Genomic DNA, 18705 nt, shown 5'->3' with positions numbered 1-18705 from the left:
TGAGCACGTTGCGGCAGGTCGTGTCATTACCCAACTACGTATACGTATAGTAATACACAGTCGGTTCCATCCAACACCAGCTCGCAAGGCCGAGGCCGCTGCCGGCATGCTGTGCTCGCTCCCATGGCCTCGGCGTCTTCCATCACCATGCTCGTCACCATGTTCGTCACCATCCTTGCCGCCTTCCTCGCCGCCATCTTCGCTCTGATCCTCGCTGCCATCCCCATCTCTCCGCCTCCCTGAAATTCGTCGTCTCCGCGTACATGTACTGTACGGCGTGGGGGTCCACGAGCACCCATGTGCAGAGTGGTCCTCTTCGCGGCGCGCCGAATAAAGGCGCCATCATATGCTCTCGGCTCCGTCCGTCCCTCCGTCCGTCCGTCCGGGGAAGCTCACGCTATCGAGTCGTCCATCAGCACGTCGTCCTCAAAGCTCTCAATCGCCTCCTTAATCTTCGGTGCGGCCTGCGGCGCAAGATCCGTTAGCCGTCGTCGCGCCGCTCGAGAAGGGCCGGGGGGCCCGCGGCCCGAACCTACCTTTGGGTCCAGCGACAGGGCAATGGTAAAGTGCCGCACCGACAGCTGCTTCTCGTTCGTGTTCTTGTACAGCGTGCCGAGCAAAAAGTGCACCGTCGCCTCCTCGGGCGCCAGGTCCTTGAGGATCATGAGCTCCCGCCGCGCCGCTTCGATCTGGCCCACCGTCAGGAGGGCGCGCGCCTTCTTGTACCGTGTCTGGGCGGCGCGCGGCGCGAGCTCGGCCGCCTTCGTGTAGGCGCTCAGCGCCTGCACCATCTGCTTCTGCTTCTCCAGCACCGTGCCCATGCAGCAGATGAGCACCGCGTTGTTCGGGTTGATGACCTGGGCGGCGTAGAAGTGGTCGTAGGCCTTGTCGTAGGCGCCGAGCCGCTCCTGGACGCGTCCGATGCCGTAGTAGGCGTTGTAGTGCCGTCGGTCCGCCGCGATGGCCTGGCGGTACGCCGTCAGCGCCTTCTCGTACTCCTCGTTCGACACGTGCTCGTGCCCCTGGAGGGTGAAGGCGTAGGCGAAGCCGGCGTCGAGCTGCGTCGCCCGCTTGAAGCACTTGAGCGCCTGCTCCGGATCCCTCGCCAGCGACCAGGCGTTGCCGAGGGCGCACCAGGCCTCGGGCGAGTGCCAGGCCGAGTCGATGAGCTCGTGCGCGAGGAAGGACAGGTCCGTCTCCCGCTTCAGGTGCCAGAGGACGGTGGAGTAGACCTCCATGTCCTGCAGCCGCGAGGGCGCCTGGATGCGCATGCGGCGGAAGAACTTGTCGGCCTCGCCGTAGGCCGCCTGCTCGTAGTGCGCCCGGCCGAGCTGGGCGAGCACCCAAGCCGTTCCCTGCTGGCAGGCGGGCAGCGTGCCGAGCGCCTGGATCGACTCCTGGCACTGGAAGCGCGAGAGGAAGTAGTAGCCGTTGCCGAGCTTCTTCATGAGGTCCATCGTCCACCGCAACGCCTCCTCGGTCCTCGCGCCGTCGGGCTCCACCGGCCGCGCCGGGACGGCCGGCGGGGGCGCGTCCTTGACCCTCGACGTCTCGCCGTGGTCGACGTCCCCGTGGTCCTCCAGGGGCTTTCGGTTTCCGCTAACGACGCGGCCAACGCTGGAGGTGCCGGGGCCGGGCCTCATGATGCGCGACACCGGCGGCCTCGCCTTCTTCAGCTCGCGGCCGGCCGGCGTCGGTCCGCCGTTGGTCTTGGTCGACGACGACTTGAACATGTTGAGCCGCGCGCTGCGACGGGCCGCCGGCTCGTCGGCGTTGGCCGACCGCGGCACCGGGTGTCCGGACAGAGTCCGCTTCCTATCGGCCGTGTTGAGGGCACCGGATCGCATGGCCGTCGTCGGCACGTTGGGCAGGTCCGACATGAGCTCGACGGCCTGCTCCTGACTCCGGACGTTCCGCTTCGAGCCGAGCCGGTAGTTCATGCGCGGCGGCGCCTCCATTCCCGCGTCGACGCTCTGCACCATCCGACTCCGCCGCGAGGGCGCCGGGGGGGCCTCCTGCCCGTGAGCCGATCGAGGAGCCGACGACGGGTCGGTCGCGGCCGGTCCCGTGGGCGTCTCGAGCCCGTCGACCGTGGCTTGGCCGTTGGCCGGCGCCGACAACGCCGACGCGGCGAGCCTCAGGCGGGCGCTCTGTATCTTGGACATGAAGTCGTCTCCGGGCTCGGCGAGCATGCCCGCCGTGGGACTCGACAGGTCCGCCGGCGAGAGGCCCATGCCGAACGGGTCGTGGGCCATGTCGAGAGCGGCGCTCCGGGCCGAGGGCCGCTTCGGCAACGGCTCCGGCGCCGCCGCCATGCCTCCCCGGCCATCGACACCCGTTACCTCCTGGTCGAAGCTCTGCACGAGGGCGTCGTTTGCCTTGAAGATGTTGGGCACGCGAACGTTGATTCCCATGTCGCAGAGGGCCGAGAAGGCGTCCCACATGAACGGGTTCTTCTTCAGCGCCTCCTCGAAGCAGCTGACGGCCTTTTTCTTGTCCCCGTAGGCACGGTGCAGCTTCCCCAGCAGCGAGAGGACGACGGGGATGTCGGGCGACGCGGATCGAGACGTGGGCGAGTGCTTGCCGATGGCGCACTTTTGCGTCCAGAGGCCCCTCGACTTCTCGAGCGCGACGATGCCGTCCTTGTACCTCTCGAGCCCGAGGCAGGCCTGGGCGAAGACCCAAGCGCAGCACAGGTTGACGCCTCGGTAGCCCAGGGGTTTGCTCACGTCGTAGGCGGAGCGGAGGTCGCCGAGCCGGAGGTGGCACAGGGCGTACAGGTAGACGGCGTCGGACGACCTCGGGTCCTGGGCCGTGAGGCGCTCGGCGAAGAACAGGGCATTGTCGTAGGAGGCGCTGTCGAGGTGGTAGTGCACGACCTGTCGCAGCAAGCCCCCGACGGCGGCCGGGCTCGGTGCCATGCTGGACCGGGAGGGCGGCGGGGGGGTTGGGAGCGATGCGAGAGCGAGGCGAGAGCGAGGCGAGAGCGAGGCGAGAGCGAAGGGCTTGCTTTCGAGCAGATCGACGACGGGGAACGGGGGCTAGCGACGTGAGCGTGCCATGGGTTCCGCTCCGGACGGCGTCGAGCTTTCCGATTGTTGTCGGATGGTCGTGAGCAGCACCTCGCCGCGACGGCGTGCCCGGTCGTCACCTGCGTCGGCCGCCTTGGCCTTGGGTCCGGCCTCGCAGAGGAGACGGATCGACGGGTCGTTTTGGCGTGATTCACCGAACCCAGCCGAACCGAACACAACCAAACGCAAAGCTGAGGTAGGTAGGTGGTGGCAAGGCAGACGAACGGCAGGTTTGTTGTCGGCCACGAGAGGGCCAAGCACTCCAGACACGACGACGACTGGTGGATCCTAGCCGCCTGGACGGTTCAGGCAGCGCAGCAAGGGAGGAGGGCGAAGGGAACAGCCTCGGCAAGGCCTGCGGTCCGACTTCTCAAGGGGCCGGAGGCGAAGGGTTGGTCGGAAATGATGCTGCTGTCGGCTCAGTCGTGAGATGGGCGAGGCCAGCTGAGGCGAGAAAATCCCCCCCCGTGCTGGCGGAGGCGTTGCAAAGGGGCAGAAGAAATGGGACCCTCTCAACGTCGGTCCAACTCTGAGGGGAGGGCGAGGTGTCGTGGACGAAGGAGCATCAAGAAGAGGTGGTGGCGTGGCCAGGCGTAGGGGACGAGGCGTTAGCGGAGGAACGGCTGGATGGCAGTGAGCGGGACAGCAGCCAAAAGGCTCAGTTCGTCGCCTCACTCACTCGCCGTCCGTCGCCAGTCGCCCGCAGCCTCGCATTCGCAGCCGGCTTGTTTGTTGGTGGCGGACGCGAGCCATTTCATTGGACGCGAACAGCAGGCCTGCCCCGTTTCCGACCTAGCACCGCTGCCTCTGGGCCTCGAGCCCACTGCCCAGCAACCCGGACGGCACACAGGCGGCCAACCAGCGGGGCCGCCGACGCCAACCAGCGGCCAAAATGACGGCTCTGCGCTGAAGAGCAGCTTGCCCACAGGCCAGGCCACGGCCCACCGGCCAACCAACCTCGCCGCCAACCGACGGTGTTGGCTAGGGCCGCTAGCGAGCGACCTCTGCCCCTGGCCCTGTGCTGTGCGGAGGTTTGTCAGCGCACGTAATACTGCCAGGCGTCCCGGGCAAGCTGGGAGAGCTGCTACAAAACGTACTACATGCATGTGCTATTACTAGCAAGCACGGAGTGCTTACTTGGGTACCTCGTACTTACAGTACATGTAACTTGATGCAAGGAAAACTCTAGGTATTTACCTAATAGGTACGGAGTACAGCCTACCACTAGGTAAGGAGTACAGCCTCCCACTACTAGGTACTAGGTATGTACGGAGTACAGTACAGCCTACCACTGTTAGTCCCCTACAGAGTATTACGCCAGCACAGTGTACGGAGTATTACTGCGCTCCGTACCAAGTACATTTCTTCTTCTTGGACGTGCTGTATTAACTAACTATTACCGCCTGCCACCACTCCGTACAGGTGCCAATATTCCGCTCCGCAGGAAACGTGCTTCGACTCGGCGCACAACTTGCGTCCCTCCTCCATCGCCACAACTCACCTCGCCGCCTCGCCTCGCCGCCTCAACTCGACTCCTCTCGCTTCGGTCCCCCAGCAGACTCGTCGGCAGCAATAGTGGCCTCGTATCGCACCATCGGCATCCCAACACCACGCTCCTGCCGAGACTTTGTCGACATCGCCGACGTCGTGCAACCCAGGCAACCCTTCCATCATGGCGCAAAAGGCGAAAAAAGACCTCGCCAAGCACAACGTCGCGGCCCTCAACGGCCTGCACCTCTCGAGCCTCGTCGTCAACATCGTCTTTCTCGTCGTCCATTTCCTCGTCGCCCCCCGCTCGCTCGTCGCCTACGGCCTCTTCTCCACGCCCGCCTTCGTCTGCGAGTACGTCCTCGAGGCCTCGGGTCGTCCCAAGTTCGACGCCGCGACCAATGCCCTCAAGAGCGCCGGCGAGGACATGGCCGCCCGGGGCCTGACCGAGTACATGTTTGACGTCATCTGGGTCACCTGGGCGTGCGCCGTGCTCGTCGTCTTCGTCGGCAACTGGGGGTGGCTGCTGTGGGCCGTCATTCCCCTCTACGGCCTGTATCTCGGCAAGGGCCTCCTCGGCATGGGAAGGCAGGCGATGGCGGGGATGCAAGCCGCCGGCGCGGGCCAGGACGCGCCGGCCCAGGGAAATCGTCGCACGAGGAGGGCCGCCTGAGCGCTGAGGGAGCGAGCACCACCTCGGCCGTGGAGGAGCATGCCTTGGTCGACCGTGCTCGAGCTATCCGCTTCGCTTCGGCCGCTCTCCCGTCCAGCGCTCCAGAGTGTCGTCGTCGACGTCGCGCACGAGGACGTGGAAGTGCTCCAGCGTCCTCACGCTCTGCAGCGAAACCCAGTTCTTGAACCACAGCACCTTCTCTTCGCCCCCCTCGCCCAGCGCCTCGACAAAGTACCTCTTCACGAACTCGGCCACCTGGGCCCTGCTCTCGTCCGTCAGATCACCCGTCTGGGCGTCGGTCGGGATGGGCGTGCGTGACCAGACGACGATGTGGGTGATGTCCTCCTGCAACCCGTACGGCCAGTCGTTCAGGAGAGCCTTGTAGTCGGTGCCGTCTTCTAGGGGGGTCAGAGATGCCGGGACGAATGGTGGCGAACCCCAGGTCTTGGGTAGCCGGTTGGCGAGGATAAAGTTCGTAATGGAGCCGTGCTGTGTCGTCTTCTCCGCCGTCCACTTCATGTACCGTTGGAGATCGGACGGCTTCCGCTTGAGGGCCGATAGGTCGTTTCTCCCTGCGCCGCGGTCAATCATCAACGGCGTGAGGTTACGAATGGCATCCCGCACAAGGCTTGTGCTTGTGCAACACTTATTTCTCACCTATGATCTGCCGCAGCTCCTGCCAGTCGTGCTTCTTGAATTCCTCGTCCGTCTGTGAAAGGACAAGCCTGTCGACGATTGTCAACGGAAATTGCAACTCCTCGGGGGCTGGCGGAGCGTCCGGCTTGGAGTCCGTGTCCCGCGATGGGTCGTCGCCCATGATGTCGTTTCGACTCGGTCCGGTTGGATATTTCTCTAACAAAAGGCCGTCGACAGCCTCGTTCAGTCACGTACTCCTCCTCCCATGCCGCACCTTTGCTGAGGAGGGAGGGGGAGAGAGGGGGAGAGTGAGAGAGTGAGAGAGTGTGTGTGTGTGTGAGTGAGTGAGTGATGCAAGTCAATGCGGGACAATCTCCTGTGCTTGGTGTCGTAATTACGGAGGAGGTACGCGTACAAGTAGGGAGTAATAATACTTGCACATGTACTCTGTATTAATGCTATTTATTACCTGTTGCATTCACGCGGCGAGGGGCAGGAGTCGCGCAAATGCGGTTCGCATTATGTAAGTCAGGGGTTCCAAGGCGTAAGCATGTACCCCGTACACCTAATCTAATATTACCAAGTACTCCGTATTTGAACTCCGTACTTACAGTACTTGCACATGTAGCATCACTGCGTACCGCCCAAGGCACGCACCCTGAAACCCTTTGTGTGCCGACGGCAATGAGTGCGACAGCTTCGTCACCTTTTGAATGCAGGTGATGAAGAATCGAGTAAGACGGCGGAATGAGAGTACAAGATGTCCCCCACAAATTGAATAGTATCGCCTCTCGCCTGTTGGTATCATGAAGGCACCTACTCGCCCGCATGCATGTCGTCCGAACATGTACTCTGCCTGGCAGCCGACTGTCTTGGTGTCTCTGCACAGTGCACACCTCCTGCGTACTAGGTACTACTGTATTAGTGCATTCACGCATGGTATGCTTCTTGCATTTACTTCTTGACCACACAATTGCTACACTTGCACTCCATGCCAAAGGTAATGCAAATCCCTTTCGGCAAGGATGGGGTTTCGTTTTATAAATATAATTATTTATAATAAAAGGCTGTGCAGGCAACGCAGGCAACGCAGGCACCGCAGACAACGCAGCCGGTGCAGTTAGTGCGGTCCCTGCAGGCAGTGAGTGAGTGTTCTGTAGCCTGGTTACTACTATTAGTAGCCACTGCTGATACAGCTATGCTAAGTACTAGGTATACTTACTTGTACTCCGTACGAAATACGCACTACTGCGCTGCACTGTGCCACAAGGTTGTGACGTGCCAACACTCTCAGAGGCATTTGCACCTACAGTACACCTACATGTGCTCCGTATAAATATATGTACAACTACGCCTTGTTCTGGACGCGCCAATTCGCCTTGCCTCGACAACCTCGTACCCTCGTCATTGACGCACCTCCGCTCCTCTACTTGTACATGTTCGCTCAGCCTAATACCTGTACTTACTTGCACGCACCCGTCTCCGGCGGCACCATGGGCAAGCTACCCTGGAGTGACACAAATCCATCGCAATGATACTCGGCCCCGTCTCCCTCGTCGATTGCCTCGTCTTTGTCCTGCTGCTCGCGCCGCAGCTACTATGGCACGTCGGTCTCTTCCGAACCACGGCCGCCGTCATTCCTATGCTGCCATTTCTAGGTGCGCTCATCTCCATGCTAAATCCCCTCGCACCTGCGAGACTTGCACGCTTACGCAACGGGCCGCCGGAAAGTGCTTCGGCTCCCTTGGTCAATTCTACGAGATCGCTACTGGGCAGGTCCCACCGCCGCATCGTCATCCGTGCCAGGATTCACAGTCTTTGAGCACATCGTCATCCGATGCGTGCGTTATGCTTTCAGGAATTTACCCGCCAGCATCGGGAGGGTCTTCTTCCACAGGAACGTCGCGCTGCCGTTCCTGCGGTGGCGAATGATGCGGCACGGATACCTGAAATGCCCCGTCGTCTGGCGCGAGTGCATCGTCGGTCAGGTTCGTACTTGCTCCGTACTTGGGCCTGCAGCCTCGGCGGCCCACCTCGGACGTCCCCTGACGGATGACAGGGCGAAGCAGCCGCCAAGGGTGTCTGGATCTGGCACGACCCGAAGCAGCCTCCGGACGTAGCTGTTTACTTCGTCCACGGTGAGCCGAACCTGCCGACGATGCCGCCTTTCCGCCGCTGACGAGGGTCCAGGGGGTGGCTTCGCTCTGGGGTCGTGCTACTTTTACCTCGAGTTTCTCTTGGCCTGGCACCACCTGCTCCTCGACGCCGGCTACGGGAACCCTGCCATTTTTGCCCTCGATTACACTCTGGTCCCCGACGAGACCTACCCGACGCAGGTGTCGCAGACCGTCGAAGGGTACAGGCACGTCTTGGAGACGGTAAAGGACGGCTCCAAAGTCTGCGTCGCGGGTGACTCGGCTGGTGGCACCTTGATCCTCAGCCTGCTGCTTGTCCTGGGATCCGAATCGACGGCCCGGCGAAGAAAGCAGGTCGAGGCGGGCATCCTCGACGACGCGTGGGAACAATCGCCACCCGAATCGAGCATGCCTCGCATGGCCGTCCTGATTTCTCCGTGGGTCAAGCTCGTGTCCAATCTTCACTACCCGTCCAAGGTCGACTACTTGGACCGACGCACCCTAAGGAGGTACGCCGTCGACTACGCGGGAGAGTCGATGCTCGACCAGTCGCCGGCGTCTCCCGGGTCCTGCACGGACGAGATGTCGTGGAGAGCCGCGAGCCCGCAGCGTGGTTACTTTGTCGTGCTTGGCGACGAAGAGGTCTTCGCGCCAGACATCCAAGGCTTCGTGCGGCGCCAAGCGAAGAGCGGAATAGAAATCGAGGTGCTAAACTATAAAGGGGGCATACACGCCTGGCCCGTCGTGTCGCTCTTCCTGTCGAGCACGGCGGATAGGAGGCTCCAAGGGCTCAAATCTATCGTGGCGCAGATTAGCAGGCGATCCTAGGGATACGGCCATCGTGCAGGGGCGGGGCGACGAGGAAAACTTTCAGATTAGATCAAGTAAAAGAATCATAGACGGCCACCTGACGGGGCAGATTGGGAACCAGAACCCTTCGGCCCGGCTCCGTTCTCCGCGTGGCCGTCTCGGACATGGTAAGCTCATACTCGACTTCATCACCAAGTCAAGACTGTCTCTAGGCGGGGGGCAAGGACTGCGATGTGCAGCGGCAGGAAGACGACACCACGGATCGGGTACCTTACCATGGTCTGCGGCGGTGAAGGGGCGTCGTCGGACGGCGGTGGTTGGCACGAGCTGGTCGAGGAGAGGCTCCGTTTTTCACCGCCGTGCCAAACCCCTAATGCTCGCCACTGCCTCGAGGAATGGCACTGCTGGCCATTCGGCAGTGCTCTGGAGGCCAACCCTTTGGGCGAAATGTATTGGGCAGACGGGTCAATCCCAGTCGGGTCAATCCCAGTCGACATGGCTGATTCCTGATCAAGGTCGGTCAGGAGCCGCTGTTGGCTTGCTGCTCAGATGTGACATATCGCCGACGAGCCGGACACAGGCTGCAGAGAGGCCCATGCAGGGTGTCGTGGATGCCATCGGGATGGAGAACAGCCGACGATTGTTTGGGAGGCGAAGGAACTGTGCTTCCTTCAATTCCGAAAGAACATTTCTGTGGGGACCTGAAGACCTAAGCATAAGTAAGTACTTCGTACTGTACTCCGTACGGTACAGAAAGTAAGGACAGTAAGTAAGTAATAAGTACTAGGTGTACTTGCATTGAATACTTGCAAGTACTGTACGAAGTACTCCCATACAATGTACGGTTTCCTCACCGTGGCTTCCGCGGTGCAATAATGCCAACACTGCTCCGTACGGAGTGCCTACTAGGCACTAGGCACCGTACCTACTGTACCCAGTACAGAGTACAAGTTGGTTCATACTGATACTTACTACCTAGTAGGTACTGTACTTGGTGTCTACGGAGAACTTACAGTACTGTACTACTAGGTAGGTACGTAAGTAAATGCGGTGTACGGAGTACCGTAACCCTGTACTCCCCAAGCTTGCAAGTACATGTATGTACTCCGTACAAATAGTTGTCCACCAACAGTACTTGTATGCCTGTGTGCCGGAGTGTACTTATTTACGTGAACAGGCAAACGCTGTAATTACTATTGATGCAGTTGTGTATCAAGGTACACCTACATGCATTAAGTACTGCAAGTACGAACGATACCAGTACAGTACGGAGTACGCAAGTACTTGCCTACTACCCAAACTCACCGACGGAGTGAGGTTAGTTACTCTATTCCTTGTAGTACTTGACTGTACGGAACTCAAAGTACAGTGTGCGTTCCCAACTGTGCTGCCGACTATTGGTATTAGTCCTCCGTGCTGCACACAAGTATGCAAAGTACAAGTAGTACCGCCAGTACATCTTGAGCCGTATTTCGTACCAGTACTGTCGTACGTGGCGGCTTCGTGGCGCGCGAGGAAAGTCGAAGACTCCAAGTCGGACAGAGGTCGCACAAGGCGCTTACCGCTTTCGGCCGGCGCAAGCCTCACCCCTCCCGATGGACACCCCCTTTTTCAGGTATTGTTGAAGCCCCGCGATGCGCATACATAAACGGTCCGTATTCCCTCTAACCAGCGGCCGTCCTGGCTTGGCTATCGGCCGCTTGGAGCTTGTCCGCCGTGTGTTCACCGTCCAATCCAGCTCTCCGTCCTCGGCTGTCGCAGGCCGCGGAGGCGCGCAAACGTCGGAGCACAACGAATATTTTATACGAACACAGGTACGAGAAACATTGACAGCACACACTTGATGAAGAGCAAATTTCAACATACCTCTCGGTTGGTGCCTTGAAACTCCGGGAATCAATACGAAGAAAGGAAGAAGCCATCCGCGCGGGAGCTCCATCACCACAGTCATCACTGCGCATCGTCCAAATCACCACCACAGCCCACACACGACAGCACACACGACAGCCCACACGACAGCCCACACGACAGCCCACACGACCGCCGCGTTCCTCTCCCACCCTCCCTCTCCCCGAGGCACGGACAACGCGGAACGCTCCCTTGCTGTCACAGCAGAAGCACTGACTGGTGATTGCTGGCAGATCCGGTCTAGTCTGCGGCGACGCACGACGGCGTACGACAAGAAATACAAACAGTCCTTTCTCCGAACAGGCCGTACGTTTGATCAATTACCCGCAGCACACCCAAGTACACCTACAACTGTGCTGTATTACAGCGCTTCACCTACCTCCATTGAGACCAATCCACATCCACACCGGCACCCGCTCCTGCACCCGCTCCTGCACCCGCACGCACCCCTGCCGATATCTTTGGGCTTGCCCATTTATTTCCCGTTGTACTCCGTACTCCGTACTTGTTTTACAGTACCTGTACCTGCACCTACAGCACACCTACAACTACAGTACATCCATAACGCCGCCTAGCCCTTGCTCATCGACAACTTGACAAGACGAACGCGTCATCCAATAGCAGCGTCTGGATGCTTCGAGCAATTCCTAGCCGCGCCCCTGTATGGTTGCACTTGGTCTACCAGAAAGCGCGTGCACACGCTTCATCGGTGGCATTCTCGACGCAAAACACCTTCTCACCTGTACTCGTACTCGTTCAGTGCTTGTGCAAGTACTCGTACGGTACTGTGCACTTGCTTGCACACCTACACGTGCAGCGCACCTACTGACACACTCGCTCACACACAGTACTTGCTGGTACTGCTGAAAGTACAACCCCCCCCCCCCCCCCCCCCCCCCCGGCAGCCCTTTTGTTCATACCAACCCCTCATTGGCCGGGATCCCAGCAAGAAGGAAGGAAGCCGCTGGGAGGGGGCGCCTTCCCGTCTGCACCATCTGCCAACGGCGTGTTGAAAGGGAAGGAGCAGGGAGCAGCAGATCGGTCGCGGAAACAAGTCGACGGAGAAGCGGGCGGCCATCAGAGGCGAATCGCTTCCCCTGCTTCTCCTTCATTGAGCCGACCCAACAGGGCGGCGTCCTTTGCGTTCTCCCGGCCATCCCAGGCCTCCCACTCCCGACCGGCTCCCCCGACGAGGACAGAGACTCGACTCGGTCCGGTCCACAGGTCCAAAGGCCCACAGGTCGGTCGGTCGGTCCACTGGTCCGTCGACAAGGCACGCAGCGAGCCTGCCCCACCAAGACAAGGCAGCACCTGAGGGTTGGGTTGGGTGGTGGCGCGCCCCCGCCGTCGGTCAAAATGTCGGGAGACAATCACGGTGCGAACAGCGGCGCTGCCAATGCTAGCGCTGCCAATGCTCACAACCCCACGCACGAGTACGAGCACGAGTACGCGCCCAAGTCGCCCGACCTGTCGTCTTTTTATTCGGCCGGCCCTGCCCCGCCCGCGTTACAACTCCATCCTCCGAGCCAAAATCGCGGCGAGTATAAATTGCAGTCTCCCACCTACGGCCACGGCGCTCCCTATGGCTCCTCCTACGCCCCTCCCATCTCCCCTGCCGGCCACAACCTCCACACCGACCTCACCCCTTACTCCCCCTCGACGCAGCAGCAAGCCCATCTTCCCCGCGGCCCGCCGCAGCCGAGCGCGCTACCGTCGTACGGGCTGCAGCCGTCGCCGACGCCGAACGCTGAGCCGCAGCCGGCCCGTCCCTACCATCCGGGCCAGTACCTGACGGGTCCATCCCAGCAGGCCGGCGCGCCGTCGCACCATCAGGGCTCCTTCTCGGCCTCGCCCGCGTCACCGACGAAGCGGGATCGCGCCATGCCTCCCCGAAGGGCCGCCGCCGCCGCCGCGCCGCCGCCGCCGGCGATTGAGCCGTCGCCGGTCAGGACCAAGTTCCCGACGGCACGCATCAAGCGGATCATGCAGGCCGACGAGGAGGTGGGCAAGGTCGCCCAGCAAACGCCCATCGCCGTGGGCAAGGCCCTCGAGCTCTTCATGATCCAGCTCGTGACCAAGAGCGCCGACGTGGCCCAGGACAAGGGATCCAAGCGGGTCACGGCCGCCATGCTCAAGCAGGTGGTCGAGAACGACGACCAGTGGGACTTCCTCCGAGACATCGTCAGCCGCGTGGAGAACGAGAAGGAGGGCGCCAGGGCCAGGCCCAAAGCGGAGAGCGACAGCGACGAGGAGCTGAGCGAGCCCAAGAGGCGAGGCCGCGGCGGGCGGAAGAGGAAGATTTGACGTCCGCTCCCCATTCTCGACGCACGCATGACGAAGGATATGACTCTTGAACGAACGGCGTTCCAACACGGTTGCATAGGTACATGACAGGCGTTCGGTGCACGGTGCCGGCGGCTCCGAGGGATGGCGAGGTGGATGGGCCAGCGGGAGCCGCCGCCGGCTTTGACGCCCACAAGGGTGCGCACGTCGCGGCGTGGCATTGACATGGAACGGAAATTTTGGCCAGCTTACCCATCCACTTGTTCACTTGCGTTTGATGATTATCGAGCGCTGCCTCGCCTCATTCGGAGCCGCGTTTGCGGAGCGTCATGGCAAGGAGCGACAAGCGTCGGGCCCATCTCACGGCACGGTTGGACGGACGAGCACTCGCGAAATGCGCAGCGCATCGGTGGATGGTGAAGGTCAGGACATGCATGCATGGACCTACATGTAGCTTGTACAGGCATTCTGACACTACTAGGTACGCAATCAGTTTGCTCTTAGCATGCAGCACTGCACCTGATGAGCTTGTCTGTGCCAAGTGGTGTGCTGTACGGAGTAGGGTCGATTATTATCAATACTTGGTTGGGTTCAAGCACAGTGCTCCGTACATGTACTAGTGCAGGTAGCAGACAGCTTGACGAATAGAAACTTGCTACAGACGCGGAGTGCACAAGTAAGAACGGAGTAACTACTAGTATACAAATGACTACAGTACTACTCCGTAAGTACAGTACTCCGTACTAGCATACAGTATTGTACAAGCAAGGACTGCCTGCTTAAGTACTGCACTGTAAGGAAGTACATAGTATACAAATCAAATACTACTAAGTAATACTGTATACTTACTTACAGTGCAAGCAAGGACTACCTAAGTACTGTACTGTAAGGAATTACATAGTATACAAATCAAATACTACGAAGTAATACTGTATACTTACTTACAGTCCAAGCAAGGACTACTAGTAAGTGTACAGAGTACAAATAACTACTAATTACTAGTACTCCGTTGACAGTACAAGCCAGTACCACTAGTATACAAACAATTACTACTAGAATACAGTACAAGCAAGTACTTATACAAGCAAGCGCAAGTTCTTATCCCTACTCCGTACTTGCAAGGAGGCTTTCCCTCGTGGCACAGGTATGACCTACTAATAGTTTAGCACATGTGCAACTAACTACTGCACACATGCCTGTCTGTACTTGGCAAGTTCGCAAGTTCTACAGTGCAATGTACATGCACGCTTATGCTTCACGTCGCTCATACCATACACCATCAAATACGAATGCAATGACGGCAGGGGCCAAAAACGCGTCGCCATCTGGACTGGGTACGAATTACTAAACACTCGAGCGAGTTTCGTCGACGCATCCGCAATTGGAACAGACTTCCGTTACGTCAGCACAGCCCAAGGCCACATGTGGTGGAGCGGGGCGGATTCTAGTGGATGATTCCAATACGTAGCCTTTAGGTACTTGCCGATGTACTGCACCATGTGCGACATACTTACCTGTAAGCGTAACGAACTGTTTCTTAGTACCGGCACAATAGCGAACAGTACCTAGCTATGTACTCCCTACGTCAAAGCAGCATCAAGCACTTAAGTCGACGACTTCGGTCCAGGAGTTGCCCCTCCCCAAATCCATCTCCAACTCGGCCATTTTGCTGCCGTTTGTCACATCCTCCATTCCGCCGACTGCCCATCCTGGACCAACGAAAATCATCGTCCACCTCAAGCTCTAGATCAGCCCCCGAGCTTGGATGTCGTCCAACATCCGTGCGCCGCCCAGCTCTCTCCTACGCTCTCCCTCCTACGACAACCCCCCCCTCCCCTCCTCCCCGGAAGCAATCCATTCCCGCCCGAGCCGAGCCGTAGGCCGCGAGCTGCCCGCTGAGTCGCTGAGCCCGCAACAAGCCTAGAATTGGCATCTCGAAGCGAATGACTGAAGCACCGACGCTCCCGCAGTTCCCCGCCTGGAAAGCTCAATGTCGTGGGATCTGCTACAGAGGTTTCTCGAGTCCGATGTCTTCAATTCGAATCCCTTTCTGTCGGTGTCGTACCTCTCGTAGGTCCATCCTCGCGTCCCCTTCGCCTTCCCCTTCTCCTGCCGCTTCGTCTCCCCGCCGCTGCGTCGTGGGGAGGCCTCGCTGGCTGGCTGGCTGGCTGGCTGGCTTCCTTCCTGCCCGTCCGCCTTCCTGCTTGCTGCTAGCTAACGCCGACGCCTCGGGCTCCTGCAGTCGCTACGCCGACCATGTGGGAATACACTATGTGCTCTGCCGCAAGCTGCGGCAGTTCCCCTACGAGGACATCGAGTTCTTCCTGCCGCAGCTGTGCCATCTCATAATCAGCGTCGACAACGAGTCGATGGCTCTCGAGGAGTTTCTGCTCGATCTCTGCGAAGAATCCGCCACGGCCGCCCTGCTCGTACGTCACCTTCCAACGCCCCCTTCCAACGCCCCCCCCCCCTCCTCTGCCGTTGAGCGAGGACGAGCTGACGCGCCTCCTTTCCCGTCCCAGACCTTCTGGCTGTTTCAGACCTATCTCCACGACCTCTCGTCGAACCCGCAGACGGGTGCCTTCCAGACCTGTCGACGGGTGTACAACAAGGTCCAGCACATCGTCTTCGGCATGGCTGATACGGCCCGTCGCGAGAAGATTACGGAGAACGTGCTGCCGGTTACCGTCCTGTCCAGCTTCGTCCTCGCCAGCGCTGCGCTCCCCATGCTTGCGCAATGGGCCGGTCCTCTGGCCGTCGCCCAGGCGCGAAAACCGCAGCCGGTGAGGCTGGAGCCGACGACGGACGTGGATAGCGATAGCGCACCGAAGCCGATGAGAGCACAGACCATGAGCGCTGTCGCCTCCAAGTCGAGGCGGCCCAGGGAAGCGAGGACGTCGAGCGCCTCCAACGTCAACGATTCGGCCGGGCGGCCGGGCCTAAAGGTGCCCCGGGCCGTCGGCCCAGCCCCGGTTCCATCCTCCTCGTCAAAGTCCAAGACGGCGGCGGCGGCGCCGAGGAGACCGTCTGCGCTGCAGATGAGGTTGCTCGAAGCCAGGCACAGCTCGGCATCCCTTCCGCTGCAGCGCTCGCATTCGACGACAAGACCGCCGACGCCCGTCACCGCCCGTATTCCCCGCAGGCCCAGCGACACCATGGTCCGACGACATTCCCACAACTCCAAGCTTGTCGCCAACTCGATGAACGACCTGCCGCTCATCCAAAAGACGAGGCTCCTGCGGTCGCACTACTTCAGGTCGCAGACGCAGTTCCTCACCGCCCTCGAGGGCATTTCGAACCGGCTGGTCATCGTGCCCAAGCCTGCGAGGATGAGCGCCCTTCGAGCCGAGCTAGCGCTCATCGGTCGAGACTTGCCGGCCGAGATCGACATCCCCGTCATCTGCCCTCCGACGCTTGTGAACGGATCTCCCGGCAAGAGCCGACACCACCGCATCGTCCGGCTGAATCCTGCCGAGTCGACGGTGCTCAACAGCGCCGAGAAGGTGCCCTACCTCATGATGGTCGAAGTCCTCCGCGAGGACTTCAACTTCGACCCCGAAACGCCAGACAACCAGCAGCTCCTCGACACGTTGCCTGGCGCGGGTGGGACGTCACGCCGTCTCTTTGATCTGTCGTCGGAAATGCCGAGGATCAATCAGCCCATCATCCGCACGCCCGAGCCGGTGATCGATAGCGTCTTCGAGCCCGTTTCGGGTGACCTCGGGAGCTCACCCCTCCTCACGTCCGACGATGAGGGGCCGGCGAGGCAGTCCTCTCAGCAGCAGCAGCAGCAGCAGCAGCAGCAGCAGCAGCAGACCGGCCAGCGACAGTCCAGCGGCGGTGCGGCGACGGCCTCCTTGACGACCTTGGATCCGGCCACGCCCCGAACCTCGATGGTAATCTCCAGGCCCGGCAGCCCCTCTGGTAAGCGAAAGGTGCTGGCCGGTCGAAACTCGGCGGCCGATCAGCCCGACTTTTCCGCCCTCGCGACGCACATGAGGACGGCCTCGCAGATGCTGGCGCAGCTCGACGCCACGAGCGGCAAGCGACCGAAGCAGGAGGTGGCGGCCATCAGGGCCAAGATCATCGCGAGCATGCAAAGCCTCGAGGAGGAGAGCTTCGACGTGGACGATGAGGGGCCGACTTTCGACACCATCATTGCCAAGACGCAGGCGCAGGCGGCCGGCGGTGCTTCCATGGACAATCCGGATCTGGAGGACGACGGACCGCTCGACACGACGCTCAACGCGAGCGCCGGCAGGGAGAGGATGGAAAACGACATCAAAACGGGCGGCGTCCAGCGTCGCGGCGATCGCGACGACCCCAGCGCCGCCGTCTTCGGCGAGGCGTGGGAGGCGAAGAAGGAGCGGATACGCAAGTCGTCGCCGTACGGCTGGATGAAGAATTGGGACCTCGTCAGCGTCATCGTCAAGACCGGGGCCGACCTGCGACAGGAGGCCTTTGCCTGCCAGCTCATCGACGTCTGCCACAAGATCTGGGTGGACGCCGGCGTCGACGTCTGGGTCAAGGTGATGCGCATCCTGGTGACGGGAGAATCGTCGGGCCTCATCGAGACCATCACGAACGGCGTGTCGCTCCATTCGCTGAAGCGAAGCCTGACGCTCGCCTCCGTCGAGTCCGGCCAGAACCCCCGGCAGCGGATCGCGACGCTCAAGGACCACTTCGTCAAGGCCTTCGGCCAGCCGGAGAGCCAACCGTACCGGGCCGGCGTCGACGCCTTCAAGCGCTCCCTCGCCGCCTACAGCATCATCTCGTACGTCCTCCAGCTCAAGGACCGGCACAACGGAAACGTCCTCATCGACAGCGAGGGCCACATCATCCACATCGACTTTGGATTCATGCTCTCCAACTCGCCCGGCTCGGTGGGCTTCGAAGCGGCCCCCTTCAAGCTCACGCACGAGTACGTCGACGTCCTGGGCGGCCTCGGCTCCGCCGACTACGACGACTACAAGAAGATGTGCAAGCAGGCGTTCCAAGGTAAGCCACTCCCTCGCGCACGACCCGCCACGCCCGGTCCCCGAAGCTCATCAGCGTCAGCTCTGCGGCGGTCCGCCGACAACATCATCGACCTCGTCGCCATGATGGGTCGAGAATCGAACATGCCCTGCTTCTCGGTCGGCATCGCCACCGTCACGAGCACGCTGCGGCAGCGCTTCCAGCTGCACCTCAGCGCCGATGAGGCGGAGCAGTTTGTCGAGACGGATCTGATTGCCAAGTCGTTTGGAAGCTACTACACGCGACTGTGAGCTTGCCCGCCTCCCTCCCTCGCCCCTCCCTTTTGCCTGTTTTTCCACTGACACGCCCCCTCAGCTACGACACGTTTCAATATCGGACGCAGGGGATATACTAGCCTGCCTGCAACCTGGTCGAGGTGCAGACGAAGGCGAGGGCCACGGGTTTGGCATGATCCCCGAGGCTGGGGCGGCACGCAGGAGTCATCCTTGGGGGAGGTCTATACAGAACCTGTATTTCGGGCATTCTGACCGGCGTTTGCAGGAAAGGGGTGCTTTAGATAGATCGAGCAGGAGCTGGCTAGGATCGTCATGACTGCAAGGTACATGTGCGAGAATGGCAAGTGGTTGGTTTGCTGTTATTTCGGATGGGGGACGGGGCCGGTATGTGGTCTTGGGCGACGCGCCTATGACACTGATTATGATGATTTGTCTTGCACAGTTGTAGA

At 60.5% G+C, this 18705-nt stretch overlaps 6 protein-coding genes across 6 annotated transcripts; 4 read left to right on the top strand and 2 right to left on the bottom strand.

Annotated features, from left to right (window-relative positions):
* Positions 1-392: 392 nt before the first annotated feature.
* DCS_02923 (Tetratricopeptide-like helical) lies at positions 393-2921 on the bottom strand (the record flags this gene model as incomplete). Its single annotated transcript, XM_040800248.1, has 1 exon — positions 393-2921. One exon carries the CDS (start codon positions 2919-2921, stop codon positions 393-395), a length of 2529 nt encoding a protein of 842 aa, XP_040661131.1.
* A 1822-nt stretch (positions 2922-4743) lies between these two features.
* On the top strand, positions 4744-5232 carry DCS_02922 (DUF788 domain-containing protein; the record flags this gene model as incomplete). The annotated part of the gene is made up of 1 exon (XM_040800247.1): positions 4744-5232. One exon carries the CDS (start codon positions 4744-4746, stop codon positions 5230-5232), a length of 489 nt encoding a protein of 162 aa, XP_040661130.1.
* Positions 5233-5295: 63 nt separating this feature from the next.
* Positions 5296-6049, bottom strand: DCS_02921 (uncharacterized protein; the record flags this gene model as incomplete). Its single annotated transcript, XM_040800246.1, has 2 exons — positions 5296-5804; positions 5890-6049. The coding sequence occupies 2 exons, from the start codon at positions 6047-6049 to the stop codon at positions 5296-5298; spliced, it is 669 nt and encodes a 222-aa protein (XP_040661129.1).
* Positions 6050-7399: 1350 nt separating this feature from the next.
* Positions 7400-8831, top strand: DCS_02920 (uncharacterized protein; the record flags this gene model as incomplete). Its single annotated transcript, XM_040800245.1, has 4 exons — positions 7400-7526; positions 7645-7856; positions 7928-8006; positions 8059-8831. 4 exons carry the CDS (start codon positions 7400-7402, stop codon positions 8829-8831), a joined length of 1191 nt encoding a protein of 396 aa, XP_040661128.1.
* A 3246-nt stretch (positions 8832-12077) lies between these two features.
* Positions 12078-13025, top strand: DCS_02919 (uncharacterized protein; the record flags this gene model as incomplete). The annotated part of the gene is made up of 1 exon (XM_040800244.1): positions 12078-13025. The coding sequence occupies one exon, from the start codon at positions 12078-12080 to the stop codon at positions 13023-13025; it is 948 nt and encodes a 315-aa protein (XP_040661127.1).
* A 1969-nt stretch (positions 13026-14994) lies between these two features.
* DCS_02918 (phosphatidylinositol 4-kinase PIK1a) lies at positions 14995-18271 on the top strand (the record flags this gene model as incomplete). Its single annotated transcript, XM_040800243.1, has 3 exons — positions 14995-15074; positions 15247-15433; positions 15527-18271. 3 exons carry the CDS (start codon positions 14995-14997, stop codon positions 18269-18271), a joined length of 3012 nt encoding a protein of 1003 aa, XP_040661126.1.
* Between the last annotated feature and the right edge of the window lie 434 nt (positions 18272-18705).

Source organism: Drechmeria coniospora, chromosome 01 (genome assembly GCF_001625195.1).
Source record: "Drechmeria coniospora strain ARSEF 6962 chromosome 01, whole genome shotgun sequence".
NCBI classification, from domain to species: domain Eukaryota; kingdom Fungi; phylum Ascomycota; class Sordariomycetes; order Hypocreales; family Ophiocordycipitaceae; genus Drechmeria; species Drechmeria coniospora.
The sequence above is the reverse complement of the archived record's forward strand: the minus strand, read 5'-3'. Positions and strand labels throughout refer to the sequence as shown.